We start from the raw sequence: 20,712 nt of genomic DNA on the forward strand, positions 1-20,712 counted from the left end.
GTTTTCACCATCACCATTTAATGATTGTTTTTTGTTCATTCCATTTTTGTTTATTTTTAATACGACAATAATTGATGAGAAAATTTTTCAAGAAATCGATTCATTTATTTCAAATCATCAGATCAGATTAGATTATTATTAACAAATTAATATAATTAAGTCAATTAAGAATTTATAATTAATAATAATAATAATCAAATGGAGATGGACAATATCGATAATAGATTCAACAGATTGTAATTATAATTTTAACTGTGTGGGGTGTGTCTTTTGGTTATTGTTGTTGTTGTTTCATCTAAAAATATTATCTACATTCATCACCATCATCATTATTATTAATCATACCATCCATTGATAACGATGATGATGATTGTTCCGTTTCATTATCATTCTTTTCATCATCATTATTATTTGTTGTTGTTAAGATTGAATTAATTTTCAATGAACCAAAATGATCATCATCATAATCGGACAAAATCGATCCATGTTGTTGTTGTTGTTGATGTTTTCGAAGATATGATTGTTTACGAAATTTTTTACCACAAACATTACAATTATATGATTCATCATTGTTGATTACTTTTTTGTTTGTTGTTGTTGTTGTATTAATATTTGCCATTGATGGATTGTCCAAAATTGTCGTTGCTTTTACCATGATTTTTTTCGATTTTTTTTCGCTCATTCCATTGTCGTTATTAGATTTACAATGATCAAATTGATTCCTTGGGCTAGATTTATGATGATGGTGATTATGATTATGATTGGAAATCTGTAATGAATTTTTTGTTACCATTATTGTCGTTGATGATAATGATGATAATGATTTTGGTTTATGCCATCGTCTATGTGATGCTAGATTTGCTGGACAATTGAATACTTTATCACATTCTGGACAACGATATTCAATATGGACAATACGTGAACAACGATGTTGTGCTAATGCAAATGCATCAACATAATATTCTTTACATAAAGCGCATACATAATCACCGATTTTATTATCAATTTTTGCAATCTCAGCTCTTGCTTCTGGTGTTATGATGACAATATTTAGACTTGGATCAATATCACCTGAACGTTTTACGGCACAATCTTGGCGCATTAATGCAGTGAATTCTTCTTCATTATCTGAATCCAATATGAATGTACCAGAAACTGGTGAAGATTTGTGTTCATCAAATTTAAATTTTCTCAATGTTTTTACTCTTTTATGATTGTTGTTGTTGTTGTTGTTGTGGTTGATGGTCATTTTTTTGCCACCACTACCACAATCATTATTACTACTATCATTCAAACGTTTTTTACCATTCGATGATTTTCGATTGTATCGATGATTTTTTTTTAATTCTGAAAACGATGATTTTTCTTTTTCCTTTTGATGATAATGATGATAAGAATCTAGACTAGATTGAATCGATAATGATGGTGAACATATAACCGTATTTGAACGGAAAAGAATTTCATTCAAAGATGATGAATTCTGTTCTGAATTTATTTGTCGATTTGGTATTCTAATATTTAATGGCTCTTCTTTTTTCCTATGACAACGTAGATCAAGTGCTTCATCATTGAAATTACCTTCACTATTATTATGGTTACCATAACCATGTCCATCATCATCATCATCATCATAATTGTCATCATCATCAGCGATTCGATCTTTCTCCTCTTCGTCCTCTTGATCAACATTCTCATCTTCATCACCAAAGTTATTTGGTTTAATTTTCAACGATAATGATGTTCCCTAAGTTGTTGCAACAGTAATAAAAAAAAATAGAAAAAAAATGATTAATTCCCATTTTGTTTTGTTTTCGATTCATTTATTATTATTGCTATGGTCGCGGATATTTTTTTTATCGCTATGTGAAAATCATTTGGCCATATGTGCGTGTGTATTGTATAAATATTCTGAAATTATCATCAATTGAGTACATTCCCATTGAGAAAATGGAATTGAAATGAAATAAATGCGTTTTTATTCTCAATGATCAGTGAAAAAAAAATGAGAAATAGAACAAACAAACAATCAAACAAACAGAAAATGGCAAATGAAAATAAAATCATGCCGATAGAGTAATTATCGACACACCAACCAACCATACCATCAAAACCCCCCGCAATTTCCATCAACTACCATCACAACAAAACAATGGTATGTGTTATCACAATTCTAAGCATATCCGGTCGAATTAGAAATCGGTAAAAAAAAGTGAATCAAAATAGCCATCAACATTGATTATTGATATATAATATATATACAGAGAGAGAGAGAGAGAGAGAGAGAGAGAGAAAATTGATCAGAAAATAATTTTTATTCGTTCGATTGATGATGATGATGATCATCATCATTATAATTATCATTGAAAGAATGAAAATTCTACTAATTGACAATAATAGGTTTTTTCTCTCTCCAATAATCAGTGTGTGTGTGTGTCGCAATTTGAAATTTTGCTCATCATCATTATCATCATCTATTGGGTAGTATATTTTGTTTATCATCATAATTGAATCATCAAATTGAATTAAATTATTTGAATTTTAGTGTATTATGGGCCAAAAAAATACATACAAAACGATAACGACAACAACAATTTTCACTTAATTCGACCAATATAAAAAAATTCGATTGAAATTATTGTGTCTTTTTATTGCCCATATATATATATAGTGATTTACCTATAGTTTGATTGGCCTTAATGATGATTACCATTGACGATAAAGCAGTAGAACAAACAAACAAACAAACAAAAAAAAGAAAACTTAATAAATCTTGTAATGTTCATCATTCATGCGCATTATATACAACCAAAACAAACTCTTGCTTTTTATAATTTTTTCTTCCTATTAACATTTGTAATCTAGAATTCCATAGAATAAATTGATTGAAGAAAAAAAAGCGAAGGTATCGATGTGTGGCAACAGAATGGAAAAAGAGAATTGTGTAAAATGGGAAAAAAAATCGAACATTTTGAATATTTTTGGATATCCCATATTAAGCGAATTTTTATATGGCTTCAAATGTATTCAATTAACAAAAAAAAAATAAGTAAATAAATCATCTCCCTCTCTCTCTCTCTCTCTCTCTGAATTGATCTTGTCACAATTCTTATGTCCTTTTTTTCAATTCGTTCATAATAGAATTTTACCTGGTAAACATTTCTTTCTTTCTCATTTTATTTATTGATTATGCATAATAATTTTCTCTATTACTCTCTCTCGCTATCCATAACCAAAACAAATAATAATGATGATAATAAAACAAAAACAGAAAAAAAATGAGAGACACATGCAAATGAAATAAATTTTAACATTGTTTTTTTTCTTCTTCTTCTTCTTCTTCAAACAAACAATATTAAAATAGGAAAGGAAAGTAAAAAAAAAATCAATTTTTTCATTCGTTAATTCGAGTAGGCACACACACACCATACACAGTTAAGAAATGCTCTCGTTATATTTTATTTTATTATCGTGAAATCCACAGAACAGAACAGAAAAAAAAACAAATTAAATTTCATGGATCGAACAACAACAAAAGAAATGTCACATTTTCACATAATCATATTGTCGTTGTTTTGATTATCATTTGTCATTTGTGAAAAATTATGAATAAAAAAAAATAAAATAAAATTTTTTTTTATTACGGGCCCACCAAACCAACCATGTGCTGTAATTTTATTTCTATTCTTCTGTTTTCTTCATAAATTAAATTATTATTGAATTTTTTCTAATTCATTTTTTGGCTACCATTGTCCAATCTCTATGAAATATGTATGTATGTATGTATCACATAAACAATTAACCTAAGCATATTCGTAAATAATAATATTTTTATTCACCATAGTGATAGATTTGATTTGATTTGATTTGATTTAATATACACACATGAACGATTTTGAAATTAATTAAGCTCTAAATTGATTTGCTCACTCTCTCTCTATATATATATAGCTATTATTATTATTGCATAGATCTCAAAAAAAAATCAATCAATATCGATATATTTTTTTTTTTTTTTTGATCGATGAAAGATTTTCATACAGGAAGAATTTTATATTTGTTTTTGTTTTTGTTTTTGTTTTTTGGTCGTGATCATTCGTTTATCGAAAAAATTCCTATGATTGTGGCATGGGTAAATGCAAGTGTAAATTTTTTTTTTTTAAACTTACATTTGGTAATGATGAATGTATTAATTCTTCAGTGATAATATTACTACTTTTATAATAATATTCAAGAATATTATTCTTTGCAAAACATAATGCTGCATTTAATGAACAATCACGTTGTGTTTGTTCAATACGTTGTTGTTGTATGGTATCAATATTTGCCTGGCCAAGCATATACGATATTGCATTCTGCATTGGTATGGTTGTTTTATAAATATCATCAACAATTTTGTGTTTAACACTATGATTATCGCCATTGGAATTATTTTCTTGTTTTAAATGACCTGTTTTCTCGATTTAAAAAAAACATTTGAATGAAATAATGATGAGAAATCGATAAATTTAATCAAGTTAAATCAGATTTCTTTAATTGATTCATATCAACTTACCTGGTGAAACAATAACGGATGTTTGATTACGACGTTTAACCATTGGTGCTTGTTGTTGTTTGGAAAAACAATGATTATCAAACATTGGTTTAATTGAAAATGATTTTATCAGATCAGATGCCGAGGATGGTAATGGACATTGATAATGATTATTAGGATGATGTTCTATTGTTGTTGTTATTGATGAATGATTCGATACTGATGAATCATTTTCACATTCATTCAATTGGATTTCATCATCATCTTCTTCATCCGCATCATCATCATCACCACCTTCACCATCATTGATGTCAATTCGATTAGCCTGTAATTTTGATTTTGATGAATCGAATAATTTTGATGATATACCATTAGGATTTGTATTGTAAAGTATCGATGATAAATGTGACGATAAATGGCCACTTGTACGTTCATAAACTGATGATAAATTCAAGCCATTTGTGGCAGCGTGCGATAATGTGGACATGATTGATTAATAATAAAAATTTTTAATGTGTGTGTGTGTGTGAATGACTAGCTTGTGTAGATAGATATTGAATTTAGTGAAAAAATTTGTTGGTTTTGTTTTGTTTTTTTTTTTTTTTTTTTTGGTGCCTTAAATTAAAATTTTTTGTGTATTTTATTGTGCAAAAAAAAGGTGAAAAATATTTGTTTATTACGTCAAAGGAAAATTTTTTTAAAATTGACGATAAATTCTTGGTGATCAATACAAAATGACTAGATTGTTCACACTCGATTCCTGAATTGAAATTTATAATTATTATGATGATTAATATAAGAGATACAGTAGCGAACGGGTTAATGGATGGTAATGTCACGTGTTGAATATTGCTTTAACAGAATTTTTTTGTTTGTTTGTTTGTTTGTTTGTTAATCAAATGTAAATGGCCAAATAAATAGATCACGTGAACAGGAAAAACGTTGATTATTGGAATTTTGTTCACTAATTTTGTATTTTATTGATTAGAATTATTTTTTTAAATTAATTAAATTTTTTTAATGAAAAAAACGCTTTCAAAAAAACTTACTCAGATTGATTTTGGTTGATTAATAATGATAATAATGAAAAAACGGACGGAAATGATTAGACATTTGTTGATAACAGATTGATTCATTGATTATTAAACACTAATATAAAGAAACATAATTTGACTAGAAAGAAAAAAAAACATCTAGACTAGAAGATGTTACGAATTTATGTGGATGAACGTGGTGTTAATTAGGTGATTATGGAATTCATTTGTGTGTGATTTGATAATTAACCCATTTGATGAGTGAAGACTGGGATGAAGGATTGAAAACGACCATAGTAAACTCTTTATATGATGATGATCCACATCGTTTTTTCTTTGGAACGTCTTGATTGTATCAAGGTAGATGATCAAATGAAATCCAAATCCAGATGAAGAAATAAAAACGACAACGGTTTCAATCCTCACGTAAAAAAAAACTATGGTAAGCGCGCCAATCAAAGTAAAACATGTAATATAACCATAATCAAAATGATGATGATGATGATGATGATTAGACGCAAGCGCTATTTTTTTCAAGAAAATTTTGTTTTCAATTGAATTATACTCATAGAAAACGACAATGGAACAAGCCAATGAAATCAAACATAAACTATTGAAAAAAGACCGTATACTATTGTGTGTGTGTGTGTGTGTAAGGTTTGTCGCATAACCGAAAATGGCAAATAAAAATATTATCGACCAGGAGAAATGATCCAATAAGCCACCAGGATATTACAAACCAGGAGGAGAGATCCTCCTTAGTTTGTTCAGTGACAGCTACTAGGATCAACAACTAATACTTTACAGTTTACTATGTGTGTGTGTGTTTTACCAGAAACCAGCAAAAAAAAAAACGGAATAACAATGGATCCAGAACAAATCATAAAAGATAATTCAACGGATCTTCAAACAAACTGGTTCGTTCGCGTGTGTTACTATTACCTATAGTTTATCACACCGATAACCTATGACCATTGTGTGACATACTGGTGGTGATAGTGGAGGTAGGGGGAAAAAAAGATCCACGAGCACAATGTTTTTGACCTTATAATAGTAATAATAATAATAATAATAATAATCTCAGACATTTGCACACACACGCGCGTGCTAGCTTGTTAGCGCGTGCTTATGATTCAAAATAAAAACTCGATCAACAGTTCTTTCTGTTTCAACCGATGGTTGAATATTTTTGAATGATGATGATGGAAAAACTTGATCGTTTTTTTTTCTTTTTGTTCAATATATTTCTATGTGCATGTATGTAGTGTATCTATTGGTTCTCATGACATGGGGCCAGATGCCAGTCAATTTTATCCTGAGGAAACAAAAAAAAAGAACACCGTTTGTGTTACCATTACACACACACACACACACAAACACATTCATACATCGAAGAGGATAATGCACGCACATTGTGGATTCGTATGCGAATCATACCATTTGGAACCATAGTTTTCATACACAATTTTTTTTTAATGGCCAAGCCTATGTAGATATATGTAGATCGCGTAAAATTGAACAACATAAATGATCACTGAATGGAGATAGAAACCTAATGATGATGATGAATATATGGATCGTTTGCTCGTGATATTTGTCTTTTTTTGTTGTTGTTGTAAATGTATTTAACTGTGTAAAAACGCGCGCGACTCGCTTACTCTGGTTATTTGTAATATTTCGGCATGTATGTAAAAGCTCGTGTGTATGTTTGTGAAGCTAAGAGAGAAACCGATGAACTTTATGCAAATTTATCGATAGAATAATCAATCAAATTGGAAAAAAAATTGATTGATTGAATTTCAAGAAAAAATGCTTGTTTCAAAAAAGATGTTTATTTTCATTCAACTGAATAATTAACACTTTGGTGATGGAATCAAAGTTTTTTTTTGTCAACAATTTCTGGATCTAGTTATGGGAAATTTTTTTTTTTTTTTTTGGTTGTCATTTGGATTTTACAACGGAATATTTTTGGACTATTTATTTAGATCAGATTCGTTGTTGGTTGTTCTCGAGACCGAGACAAAAAAAAACCGTCGTTATTCATTAAGATTGGAAAAAATTCAGATTGAGTCCTGACCGTTGACATAAAAGCTTGCGCGGCCATGGAGGAGGTATTAGCAAACGGGGACCAGTAATGTACACACGAACTTAAACCGAATATATATATAAATCGATCGATCGTAATAAAATCTCACGCTGTGTGTGTGTGTGTTTTTGTGTTTCATTCATACAGAAATATTTTCAAACGGATCTCGTGCCATTATGATGATGAGGACAAAAGTAAAAGTAGTAAGAAGCACGTGCCAATAAACGACTACGAAAGTATTTCGGTTTTTTTTATGTTGTTTTTGTTCACCGTTAATAACCGTTAAGATTTCAGTAGAAGACCGAACGTTGTCAATGATTTTTTTTGAATAAATAATAACGGTTTCCGGCCCGTTATTATCCAAGATCAACAACCATTCAAATCATGTCAAGGCATTTCATCATTTTATCAATATAAAAAAAAATGGTTAAACGGTTTTTTTCTGAATCGTGTGAACGAAAAAAAAAGAAGAACAACAACGGTATTTTTTCTCTAAAAAAGAGATCCGTTGGATTTTCTTGAATTGATTTAAAAATCTAAAAAATATAAAATCAAACGGATTAGCAAAAAAAACAACAACAAAAAACAAATGAATTCAAATTAAGATGACAAATGAAAAATTGAATTCAATTGTACCGTCAACAAACGATAGATGGCGCCAGCGAATCAATGTGAATTTTTAAAAATTCAGAATTTTAAATTCAAAAAAAAAAAAAATAAATAATGTTAAACAAACTTTTACGAATGAATTACATCATTTTAATCAGAATGATTATATTTATTAGTAATAATAATAATAATAATCAATTATAAAGAAATAATGATAATAATAATTAATTATGAGTTATAATATATTCATTCATATTTGAAAAAAAAATTAATTTCATTTGGATTGTGGTGTGTGTGTGTGTGTATCGGCTTTTGCATCATCAACATATATATTGTATTGATATTGGTGTTGTTTGATGGATGAATCAAGAGAGAGAAAAAAAAATCAAGAGATCGGCTAATTATTTATATATAAATAATAATAATATTATATATGTATGTATATACTCGCGAGAAAAAAAAATAAACAAAAAGACAAAAAAAAAAGAAGAAAGAAAGAAAGAAATAAAAATATTCGAGCACAAAATTATATCGATGACATCGAAATTAAAAATCGATTATTTTGTATATATATAAATAAATAATAATAATGGATCGTTTATATCGTGTTATTCATTCGTTTTTCGATCGATATATTTTTTTTTCTTCTGTCGATTTCTTGAATATATATAGAGAAGCAGAATGTGTATGTGTGATTGACATTTTGAGATGATTTTTTTTTTGTTATTGTCTGTGTGTGTGTGTGTGTATGTAATGAATGTTTCATCATTTGGGAAAAAAAATGAAAAGGGATAATAATTATTGATGATAGTAGAAAGAGATAGATATTTATATTTATATAATAGAAATGGTCATTTTCTCTCTGGTTATTCATTTGTTTTTGTATAATGTCAAATTGCGGTAATCTTGTTGTTGTTGTTGATGATGATGATGATGATGATGATGATGTGAATAGAGAAGAGACCAAAAAAAAAATGTTATACAACTAATTTGAAATGATGAATAAATGACAAATGAATGAATGGAGACGTGTAGAATTCGTAGGGCATTTTTTTTGTTTTGTTTTGTTTTTGGTGATAATCAAGAAAATAATAATAACAAGCAAACAGGGAATAGAATGGATATGAAAAAAAATTCTTTTCTTATCCTGATGGACATGCTCAATCATTCAATCAATCATTTTACAATCATGTATTGATTGATTTCAAATTTGATTCATCTCAGGTTAACTAGTCGAAACAGAAACCGTTACTTGTTGTGGTTGTTGCTGTTGGGTTTGTTGTTGGCTATTAACATCCGATTTGATTGCCTGCATTGTTGTCGTTGCTGTCGATTGATTATTAGTATTTACTATGGCCGTGGCATTCGTAACAACTGTAGCTGTTGTTGGCTGTTGTATCGTACCGGTCGTATTATTAAGCACCGGTGGTTTATGATGTGAGAGCATATGTTTTCGTAGACCTTCACGTGTTTTGAATTTCTTTTCACAATTATAATAATCGCATGCATATTTACGTTCATCCGAATGAACGGATTTATGTTTGGCAACATTTGTCGATTTATATGAACCATAATCACAACCAGGCCAATCACATCGATATGGTTTCTCTAGGATTGTATGCCTGATCATATGATCTTTTAGATTACGTTTTAATTTATATGCAGCCGTACAGCCTTCAAATTCACATTTAAATCGTGCCAATTCAGGATTACGACTTCGTGATTTTGGTGGTGCTGGTTGTGTTGGTGGTGGTGGGGGTGGTGGTGCAGCCGCAATCGCATGTGTCACCTGTGCAGGCGTCGATATTGGTGCATGTGATTTTACATGGTTGAGATAAGCGCCCTGTGAATCGAATGATTTACCACAGTTCATCACTCCGCAGATAAATTCTTGATGGCCATCCGGATGTTGGATCATGGTTCCTGGAGCAAAAAATTGTTGCGGTGCATTAGCCACGACTTGTTGTTGTGGTGGCGGCGGCGCTGCATTCGCTGTTGCTATAGTTGTCGTATTAGAAGCATTGTTTGCAACATTCGGATTATGATCTTTATGTGCACGCATATGCGAACGTAAATAGCTGGAACTGACACAACGATACGTACAATTAGGGAATGAGCATGCAAATGGCTTATCCGGTCGATGGGTGTGTGAATGATCCCACAATCCTTTGCGAGTTTTATATCGACGGCCACAGTTCTCCACCGTACAAATGTAATTCCGTTCACTCGAATGGGTAACTTTGTGTTCGTTTAGCTGAGTCTTGGTCAAAGCAGAATATTCACAATTAGGAATGTCGCAACGAAATGGTTTTTCTACCTTGCTATGTTGCATCATATGTTGCTTGAGATCATATAATGTGCTGAACAATGAACTACAATTCGAATTGTTGCAACGAAACAATTGTGTGTTGATCATCGCATTCGTTCCGGCCACTGCAATCGCTGTCGTTATCGGCTGTGGTTGAGTGCTGGGTACGACCACTGATGTATTACCAACATTTGTCCCTACGGATTGTTGTTGAGCCACGATCGTTTTATGCGCTATAGCTGTTCCAACATTCGATGCAGGCGGTTGTTGTAATTGAATCAATGTCACCTGTTGTCCACTTGGTAATTGGCCAGTTATTTGGGTCGGTTGTAGCGTAGCTCCTTGTTGTCCTTGGGCATTGGCCGTAATTATCTGAGCAATTTGTTGATGTTGAGGTTGTTGCTGTGAGACCACTGTCACTTGTTGTGGTTGATTTGTTTGCTGAATTTGTTGTTGTTGCTGCTGCTGCTGTTGTTGTTGTTGTTGTTGTTGTACGATTTGAACAGTTTGTTGTTGTTGATTCTGTTGTTGGCCACCGGATTGATTATTCTGTTGCATTGTGCCATTTTGATCATGTACAGAACGATGGCGAGTTAATTCATTGATTTTTGAGAATTCTTCATTACAATCAGGCCATTCACATTTGAATTTACGTTCCATATGTACACGCATATGTGCTTTCAATGAAGCAGGTGTTTGTGAACGAAATTCACAGCCAGGCCAAACACATGGATATGGATGATCAGAATTATGAACGGCTGCATGTTCATTAAGCTCTTCTCGTGTTTTAAAACGACGACCACATTCTGGAAAACTGCAATTGAATTCTCCATCACCAGTATGTACCAATTTATGATTATTGATATGACGTCTAGATGATGTCTGATATTCACATGATGGCCAGCCACAAATATAAAGACCATCACGATATGAATGCATGACCACTTCGGCTGCTGCAATGGCCATCACATCTTTCTTTTCACCAAGATTATTATAATTGGAAGCATTCATATTATCAACCGCTTGTTGTACGGTTGCTGTTTGTGGTTGTTGTACAATATAAGCTTGTGTGACCGTATCTGATTGGTCCATATTTGGATCACAAAATGTTTGTAATGCTGTTGAAAATTCTTCCGTCGCCCAATCTTCCTGTAGATATCGTTGTAATAATGCTTCATTACCACGAATTGTTTCCTGAAATCTTTGCTCAATTCGTTCATATTCATAACGTAATTTTTCATCGTTGATGATATTCGATTCATTATATAATTTTTGTACATAATTTTTATATTCCAATAATGCATGTAAACATTTACGAATGAAATCAAAATCAAATAATGATTCATTCGTCTGTAAACAGATGATCTCTGTTGGTTTTATTTCTATCGCATCCATAGTGGTAGATTTTTTTTTCTTCTCTTTATTCACTTGTTTTTTTTCATTCACAAATATACACCGCTTCGTTTTTTTCCTATTTGTTGGTTATTGTTGATGATGGTGTGGTAGTTGTTAGCCGGTTACTTGAATTCAAATCGCTATGTTGTTGTTGTTGTTATTTTTACTGTTGCTGCTGCCGATTTTGCGGACGCAACACACACACAATACAATAAATGGTGTGAGAGAGAGAGAGACAGTGGAAAGGTAATGTGGTGGTCGTCGTATACGGTATTAACAGTCAATGTATGTGCTTCGAACTATGATGTTGATGTGTTTATAGAAGACGGGAACGATATAAAACTGGAATAGCGTCCAAGTTTTTTTTATTTACAAAATTATAGTAGCCAAATTCAAAAGAAGCGGTTTTGTATGTGATGTTGTTGATGATGATGATGATGATGATGATGATGATGATTGTAGGACAAATACAACAACAGCAACAACAGAGCTAGATATGGAGAAAAAATGAGAAAAAAAAAAAAAAAGAAAAGAAAAACGAAAGTTAAAAAAATTTTGCTGTAACCAAACTATATGTATGTGTATGTATATAGTATAGATATAACTGTATATCTAGTATCGCCTTGTGTATGTGGTGATATTTTTTTTTTTTTTTTTTTTTTTATTCACAATTGTACATCGTCATTGTCGTATGATGTGATGTGATGTTGTTTTTGTTGTTGTTGCAAAGCATAGCACAGCACATACACACACACAAGAAAAAAAAGTAAAAAGAGAAACAAAAACCACCACTATATCTCCAAGGCAAAAAAAAGGGAAAGTTTTCATTTGTTCTTGTTATATCAAGCTATATATATGTTAAAATTCAATGATGATGATGATGATGGCTGCCCTCATTGTTGCTGATTCGCTCCCAATTCTTGTATTTGACATTCATACAATGTGTGTGTGTATGTTGGAGTATACTGCTATATAATAACTGTACATCAATTTTGTATTGTGTAAACCTATTGGATGAATATGGCGCCACTACACTAGAAAAAAAGTTTTGGATCCTTGGTTATATTATAGAGAAGTACAATGGAAAAAAAGATGGATTTTTTGCTGCTGATGTTGGAGTTCTCCATGTTACCACTAATTCGTTTGGAAGAACTAAGAAGAATCATTTCATCACTTACTACTGCTATTTATTTGACATGAATTCTGTGTGTGTGTGCATGAGTGTCAAAGGCTATCAACCTTTTTTTATTCTTTGAATGAATTTTTGTCAAATATTCTAAACCTGTGTGTACGTACACATGTCATTGATGTTATTGTTGGTATTATATTATTATTAAATAAATGTAATCCTGAAAGATGAAAAAAAAAATTTTCAAAACAGAAGTGGTTAATTTTAGCAGCAGCAGCAGCAGCATAATAGAATCAGTAATAGCAAATGTATAGAGAAAAAAAACACAAAAACAACTAGGAATTTTCAAAAAAAAGCAAAAATGGCTACTATTACAAGATGTATGTGTATGTGTGCATAGCATCCCAATATATAAATTATTGTATAGCAAATTAAACACAAACACACAGACCAAGCTATATAATATAATGATGAACACATCATATGTGGAATTCAAATAAGAATATTCATATGTACGAATATATTTGTGTATACTTTGATTTGCATGACATTTTTTTTAATAAAATTAATAATTTTTTTTCTACCTTTCTTTATGTGTGTGTGTATGCTATTTGTTATGACTTTTTGACTGAGAAAAATATATTAAGAAAAAAAAATTAAAATTGTCATCAACAAGGAAAAAGAACATTAGATATATGTCTATTATTTGTGTGTTTTTATTATTTATATATCATGACAAAACACTAACCAGTGATGATGATGATGATGATTGAGAAAAAAATGAGGATGATGACGGCTATCGATGTTAAATGTGAATATATCGAAACAAGAAAAAATTTCTTGGCCTTGATTTGTTGATGAAATTATATTTTCTTCGTTTTTTTTATTGATTGATCAGATCAGATGATAGTGAACAACAACTTTTTTTCTGAACATTCAAACAGACAGAATACAACACCAGATGGATCTTTGTTTCGATTATTACAGACCCTAAAATATCAGAAATCAGAAAAATATGGAAATTAAATCAAAATTTAAATTTCAATTAGAAAAAATGTATCAAATTCAATAAGGTTAAGAGTCTTATTATGGTATTACTGCTGCTGCTGTTGCCTTCGCCATTCAATCAAGGTTCAACATGATGTCAATCAATCAAAATAACCGGCAACAACATTTTTCTTGATGTATGAATGAAAACCGGGATATGTATGAAATGGACGGTGGTTCTGAAGCCGGTGGTTTCAAATTAATGAAAACCGAACCGAATCGCCGGTATTATCGGTTCACCGGACAACAGACAATTCGAAACAATACGGTAAACCGCCAAAAAACGCAATGAACATCTCAAATCATCATCACCCATGTGATTATTTGTTGTCACATTTGGATATTATTATTTTTTAGTTTTTTGGTTTGGTTGGTTAAGCATTAGCAGCAGCAGTTTATACCATTTTCTCATTTTTATTAACATTATACATTATTTTTCGGTGGCGGTCAAGATGTGTGGTGGTACAATTTTCAAAATAAAAAATTACATACACTACTCTTTATTATAAGTATGAGTGGTGTGTTTATGAGTTACGTACGTTTCATTTGGCGAATAGAAAATTGGAGAAAAAACAAACGAACGAACGAGTAGGAGATCTTTATTTTTGCTACACACAACAACAACAATTTAGTGGTGCCTTTCTGTCGACAACAACGACGATGTGATGATGATGATCGGATAGTTTCGTAAACGATAGATCTTTGTGTGGTGGTATAGTGGTGATGATGATGGCGTGGAACAAACAACAAGAAAAAAAATGCCAAAAAAATCGAAGAAGTTGATGATAATGATGATGGTGGCTCTCTCTCACACAACAACAGCCAGAAAAAAAACCGAAACCGGTGGATAGACCAAAAACACGATCAAACGATTTGTGTGTGTGTGTGTGTACGGATTGTGGTTGGATCTTTCTGGATTCAATTAGGGGTGGGTAAAAATGATATGATTATGATGGTGGCTGTCGTTTTTGTTGTTGTGGTGGTGGTGGTGGTGGTGGCGGTGAAGAAAGAGAAAGAAAATAGTCAAGATTTAGAAATGAAATCGAACGATAAAACAGGTGCAGAAAATGGGAAAAAAAAAGTCAAAATTATTGTCGAACAAAATAAACAGCTTGCTAGAAGCAAACAAAAAAATCAAAATGGTGAAATTCGTTTCATTTTTCTTTTCGTTCTAAACGAATGTTTCCAGCAATCATCAGCACAATTGAGGGAGAGGAAGAGGGAATGTGTACGCAATCAGAAAGTTGAACTAGGTGTGGTAGTATCATAATGTGTGCGTGTGTGTGATAAATGCGCGCGCATTACTATAGTTTTGCTGGCGGTTAATGCCTGTTTGCTGTTTTTTTTTTTTTTTTTTTTTTTTTTGGTTTTCCTCCTGCCGCTGCCATTTATTGTTGTGCTGCCAATTGATGGCCAATTCATAAACGACGTTTTTAGATTCGCGCGAAATTCTAATAAATTTGATTTTGTAATTTTATTTTTTTTTCTTTTTAATTTTTTTTTTCATCACATTGATTCCAAAGGTTGTAGACCAATTAATCGCATACATTGATTAAGAACATTCTTGGCACAGATAAACAATGATAAACGTGTTTGTTGAATTTGTTGTGTTTGTCCTTTGATTGTTAATTCTTGATTAGCACGATTTATGGCCGTTCTATAGTAAAAAAAAAGTTATGAAGAAAATTTTACATTGAACAAAAAAATAAAACTTACTTGAGATCAAACAAATAATTGGTCAATATGCTTGGTTCTAATTGATCATAAGCACGATCGATCATTTCATCAAACATTAACATTTGATTGATTAGATTTCGGCCTTCCATAGTATCGATAGCAGCCATATCCAATGATGATTCTATTTCATCATCATCAATATTAAAATTTTTAATCAAATTACATAATCTTGCATGTGTATATTGTAATGAAATTCCTGTATTTCCATTCATTTTAAGTGCACGATTCCAATTGAAACGATATTCTGATACACGTCGATTCGATAAATCATTAACAATGATGGCCGTAACACCCAATATATCGGCTATTTGTTCATATAGTTCATTAGGAATTTTTGTATCTATCACAAAATTAAACAATAATAGATTTTGAAAACCAAAATTAATAATAAAAATAAAAATTTCAAACTACTTGGACTAGTTTTGATTGCTTCCAATGCACGATTTTTAGCTTCATTTAGTACATCGTCCAGAAAAATTGCTTCACCTTTTCGAGTACTCATTCCCAATATTCGTCCAAATTTCAAATGTTTCAAATCTCTAATAATGACCAATTGTGGAATAATGTTTTTTTTTCCAACAATTTAGAAAAACTGAAAAACTTACCTATAAACAGGATCATCAAGTGAAGAGAAAATGCTTTTTAAATTATTTTCTTGGATTTAAATTACTTCGGCCACTGTTTAAACCTTTTTAAATTATTAAAATGTTTTGATTGACTACTATCGACAACATAATACAATCGATTAAAATTGAATTGTTTTCTTCGATTCATTACAGCAGCTAAATCTCTGGTAAGATAAAGACTTGTACCATCATTTTTCAACAATGGTATGGAAATTTTTTTCATTGGATCATTATGATCATTTACTTCGGCCACTGTTGCTCCATCAACCGTTTTGATTAATTGTTGAAGCATTTTGATAACATCTTTTACCGATTGATCACTATACATTGATTCACTTTCATATTGATCAAATCGAATGCCTAATCTTTTATATAATTTTTCCAATTCTTCATAGCTTAATTGACGAAATTGATACCATTGTTTATAGACTTCACTGGAATCATCATTGCGTGACTTAGAAGAAACAATTCACTAAAAATTGTTTTTCTGTTAAAAATTTTAAATTTAATTGGATTTTTACAAAGATATCTTAGGAGAAACAATTCACTAAAACGATGATGATATCGATAATGATCAAGATGGTCATCCAATTTAGCTTGATTTTTCCAATCACTATTCAATTCACATTGTCGATTACCTTCAACATAAACATTGAATAAATGTTTTAATGGTTCTTGCTGTAATTGATTTGGATCACCAAATTGATCAAATGCTAAGCTCAATATAAAAATCAACATTTTTCAGAATTGATATATTTTTTTCACTGAGTACCATCTCATTCTGGTATTATTGGCAATGAATTGGCTGACCAATATATAAAAGTGTACCCCAATCACCAAGATAATTCATTCGTATAACATCATGTCCATGGAATTCTAATATATTTGCCACACTATTACCAATGATTGTTGATCGTAAATTTCCAACATGAAATGGTTTAGCAATATTTTTTAAAAATTTATAATTTATTTTCTTCCCCCATTGAGGTGATGAATATTCGACAATAATTTTCTCTTTATCTCGATGATCAATCAATTGTCGATGTTCAATAAATGATTCCATTAGATTTTTCTTTCTTAGATTTTTGAATAAATGCTTTTTTGTTTGTTTACAAGCAACGAACAAAACTCAACGATTGTCAAAGACGGTTGTCCTCATTCGACTTTGCGCTATGTTCGTGATCATGTCGTGGTATTTTTTTCATTTTTCTCTATTTTAACGTTTTTTGCAGTAAATTTTGGAACAAAGAATTTAATCGATTCATCATTAAATAACCAACCGACTTTGACTCAGTGTTTCGAAATCAATTTCCAACATCATAATATTTGTCGCCAATGAATTGAATTCGTATTATCGGACCAATTTCTAACAATTTTCCTTGTCTTTTGAAGCATAAAATTTTCATTGATGATCAATGATCATCATTAGACATAAAATTGGTGCCGTCTTTATAAAAACGATCATGGTAATGATGCCGAACATTGCAAATTTATTGGTGGATATCTGGTCATCATCAGGTAACTTTCTAATTTCGCTATCAATGATTCTAACACTTAAAAAAATTGAATTGCAATAATCATAAAGATTAAGGTTTGTTCCTGAGACAATCATCATAAAATTCGATTGATGATTATGTTTTTCGTGCTCACTTTAATTCAAAAATCATCGTTTAGGAACGACATGATTGAATCTTTGGAATCAATGAAGCGATCGAAAACATGATTATAAGTCGAAGATTCATGGGATGGAACACATACTTGAAAATGATCATGGTAAGCAAATGAATAGATTAATTGAACAAGCAACTAATATTTATCTTCACTTAGGATCGCCGGCGAACAATTTGGAAATTGAATTTCGAACCATGGATAGAATTTGGACATTGTCTTGAAACAGGCATTATTTTGAGCATTTGTGATTTTTCCAAATTCAATCCAATCCGTTTCAATTGCGTAAGAATTTCTCGTTTGGAACATGGACAGCGAATTATGGATCTATTTCAAACGGGACAATTAACGTTGTATGGCGCAATTGGGATGTGAAATATGGATGTATTTTATTATTTCCAATTTTTATTAAATTAATATTTCAATAAAATCAATTAAATTTCAATATATATGGATTAAATTAATATGGGGGGTAAAGGGAATAAAAGGGGGTCAAAATTGCTGCAACAATCGTGATGAACGACACTATCGATAGTCAAAAGTCGTTTACTCAAAAATTCTCCAAATTTGGAGACTGGTCTCCAAATTTGACGATTTACGCATTACGCCAAATTTGGAGACCAGTCTCCAAAAAAAAACACATGATTCATGTAGAAGGGAGCATGCGCGCATTCACTAAATGATGTTCGATTTTATTTTCGATAAAAATACACAAAGATTATTCTGGAATAAAGCTTTTATTAATATTCAAATCAATTCAATAGATCATTTATACGAATTTCTGATTTTTTTTTGACGATGTGAAATAGGTTAAAAGAAAAAAAATTCGATTGTTTTTTCTATAGAAATCATTCTTGACTATCTGGAATATAATGAGAGAAAGAAAAAAAAACGAAATAAAAATCACAAATGAATTTAAATAATAATAATTTAAATCAATGAAAGATGGCGAACAATTTCATTTTGCACACACACACACAAAAACACACACTATTAAATTGATGTTTGTTTGTTTTTTTCCATGGTTTCATTTCAGAATATTGGAATGTAATTATCGATACGTGCTTTATGTTTCTGTGCAACACATTCGGCGATCCATATGATATTTCGACATTCTTGTTCTTTCAGTTTTAGATATGCATAAAAGATTCCGAAATGAAATTGTTGTAGGAATGCATTGATATTCAATTTAACTTCATGTTCAAAAAATTTATCTTCCAATGTTTTATTCTCGGCATTTGATTGTGATTCAAACAATACACGATAATCGGCATACATTTCGGCAACATTACGCACTTGTTCATAATCATCGGCCATTGCTAATTGAGCCAAACCATATGGATTTAGTTTACCACATGTTGGATACAGCTTTGAACGATCTTCTTTACTTAATTCTGTACCAAATGAATTGATTGTAATCATAAAAGCCCGACGATCAGCTTCGAATGCTACGATTTTCAAGATTAATGCTCTTTTCTAGATTTTACAAAATATTAATTACATACCGAGAATTTCACACATAACTTCAGCCGTAACACCACCAAGTTCTTCACAAAATTTATAAAATGATTCCAGATATGCTTTGAATACCGTATTACGAATAATTTCAATATTCATTTCATCCAAATCTTGTTCACCGATACAATTGACAAAATATGGTGCCAATGGTGTGTCGACTAGTACAGCATTATATAGATCAGATGGTGTCGATGCAACATGAATAGCTTCCATTTGATCAAAAGAACCTAATGGATGACATTTCGGTATCAATTCGGATAATGGTCGTTGATGCAATGTTCCTGATAATAATAATAATAGAAAAGGTTAAAAGTATATTTTGCAAAAAATTTATTAAACTAACCAGTAATCAAAAGAATAATATTATCAATCATATAATAATGTAGAATGTAATCAAGAAATGTCGATAATGGTTCAACAGCATGATTACGAATATGTTGAAATTCTGCAACCAATTTTTCTTTCAATTTATCATCGATAACCGAAACATTTAATGGTGATGCTTCATTAGCCAGAAAACCACCATAATCCGTTGATTGTAGATGAAGTTTTAGATCTTCCAATGTTTCACATTGTACAAGATTTAGATAATCAGTTTGTTTAATTATACCACATTTAAAACCACGTACAAGTCCTTCAAGATAGCCATTATCAACATTAAAGATGCTTTCCAAGAACATTTTGGTTTGTTTATGTTTTTTTTTTGCTTTTTAAAATCCCAGAAACAATGAATGAATTTTAAATGAAGAATGATTTCATGTATATCCACAAACAACAATACAACAATATGGTAAAAAAAAGAAAAAGATCAATGAGAACCAGAATCAAAAAAAAAAAAAAACAAGAAATAACAACAACACTTTCAAAGACGCCCACCACAGCTCATCAGACAAACACAAATCATGATTAATTTTTGGATGATGCGCTCTTTTTTTTAGTGTTATATTTGTATACGCGTTCGATATTTATGAAATAAATGAAAATCATAAACATTGAGATGCCATGGCGACATCTATCAAATAGA

General features: G+C 30.8%; 4 protein-coding genes across 10 annotated transcripts; all 4 read right to left on the bottom strand.

Moving 5' to 3' along the window:
* Positions 1-212: 212 nt before the first annotated feature.
* On the bottom strand, positions 213-1,724 carry LOC124491690 (insulinoma-associated protein 1b-like). The gene has a single exon (XM_075733056.1). The coding sequence runs from the start codon at positions 1,247-1,249 to the stop codon at positions 305-307; it is 945 nt and encodes a 314-aa protein (XP_075589171.1). The 5' UTR covers positions 1,250-1,724; the 3' UTR covers positions 213-304.
* A 6,663-nt stretch (positions 1,725-8,387) lies between these two features.
* Positions 8,388-15,311, bottom strand: LOC124492839 (uncharacterized). Of its 7 annotated transcripts, none has more exons than XM_075732981.1 (4): positions 14,679-15,309; positions 13,841-14,082; positions 10,578-12,453; positions 8,388-10,520 (listed from the first exon to the last, which is right to left on the bottom strand). In XM_075732981.1, the coding sequence occupies exons 3-4, from the start codon at positions 11,961-11,963 to the stop codon at positions 9,486-9,488; spliced, it is 2,421 nt and encodes an 806-aa protein (XP_075589096.1). In that variant the 5' UTR covers positions 11,964-12,453; positions 13,841-14,082; positions 14,679-15,309; the 3' UTR covers positions 8,388-9,485. The 7 variants fall into 7 exon arrangements, with proteins under 7 accessions (XP_075589096.1, XP_075589108.1, XP_075589100.1 ...); XM_075732993.1 differs by having other exon boundaries at positions 14,632-15,309; XM_075732985.1 differs by lacking the exon at positions 14,679-15,309 and adding an exon at positions 14,191-14,550.
* A 217-nt stretch (positions 15,312-15,528) lies between these two features.
* On the bottom strand, positions 15,529-17,446 carry ArgRS-m (arginyl-tRNA synthetase, mitochondrial). Its single transcript, XM_075733042.1, has 7 exons — positions 17,322-17,446; positions 17,044-17,233; positions 16,565-16,936; positions 16,482-16,514; positions 16,288-16,415; positions 15,856-16,216; positions 15,529-15,796 (listed from the first exon to the last, which is right to left on the bottom strand). Exons 1-7 carry the CDS (start codon positions 17,350-17,352, stop codon positions 15,646-15,648), a joined length of 1,266 nt encoding a protein of 421 aa, XP_075589157.1. The 5' UTR covers positions 17,353-17,446; the 3' UTR covers positions 15,529-15,645.
* Positions 17,447-18,888: 1,442 nt separating this feature from the next.
* On the bottom strand, positions 18,889-20,591 carry VhaAC39-1 (V-type proton ATPase subunit VhaAC39-1). Its single transcript, XM_047055841.2, has 3 exons — positions 20,032-20,591; positions 19,676-19,969; positions 18,889-19,618 (listed from the first exon to the last, which is right to left on the bottom strand). Exons 1-3 carry the CDS (start codon positions 20,366-20,368, stop codon positions 19,203-19,205), a joined length of 1,047 nt encoding a protein of 348 aa, XP_046911797.1. The 5' UTR covers positions 20,369-20,591; the 3' UTR covers positions 18,889-19,202.
* Between the last annotated feature and the right edge of the window lie 121 nt (positions 20,592-20,712).

Source organism: Dermatophagoides farinae, chromosome 1 (assembly GCF_024713945.1).
Source record: "Dermatophagoides farinae isolate YC_2012a chromosome 1, ASM2471394v1, whole genome shotgun sequence".
Lineage (NCBI taxonomy): Eukaryota > Metazoa > Arthropoda > Arachnida > Sarcoptiformes > Pyroglyphidae > Dermatophagoides > Dermatophagoides farinae.

What these genes read in the sequence shown, in the direction of transcription:
- LOC124492839 (XM_075732957.1), bottom strand. Translation starts at nt 11,963, where the DNA reads ATGGATGCGATAGAAATAAAACCAACAGAGATCATCTGTTTACAGACG.
- LOC124491690 (XM_075733056.1), bottom strand. Translation starts at nt 1,249, where the DNA reads ATGACCATCAACCACAACAACAACAACAACAACAATCATAAAAGAGTA.
- VhaAC39-1 (XM_047055841.2), bottom strand. Translation starts at nt 20,368, where the DNA reads ATGTTCTTGGAAAGCATCTTTAATGTTGATAATGGCTATCTTGAAGGA. An exon ending in TATTATTCTTTTGATTACTG is followed by an intron (nt 19,970 to 20,031) that starts GTTAGTTTAATA and finishes TATTATTATCAG; the next exon opens with GAACATTGCATCAACGACCA. An exon ending in AGTTATGTGTGAAATTCTCG is followed by an intron (nt 19,619 to 19,675) that starts GTATGTAATTAA and finishes TGAAAATCGTAG; the next exon opens with CATTCGAAGCTGATCGTCGG.
- ArgRS-m (XM_075733042.1), bottom strand. Translation starts at nt 17,352, where the DNA reads ATGAATTATCTTGGTGATTGGGGTACACTTT. An exon ending in CTTGATGATCCTGTTTATAG is followed by an intron (nt 16,416 to 16,481) that starts GTAAGTTTTTCA and finishes GGTCATTATTAG; the next exon opens with AGATTTGAAACATTTGAAAT. An exon ending in AGCAATCAAAACTAGTCCAA is followed by an intron (nt 16,217 to 16,287) that starts GTAGTTTGAAAT and finishes ATTTTGTGATAG; the next exon opens with ATACAAAAATTCCTAATGAA.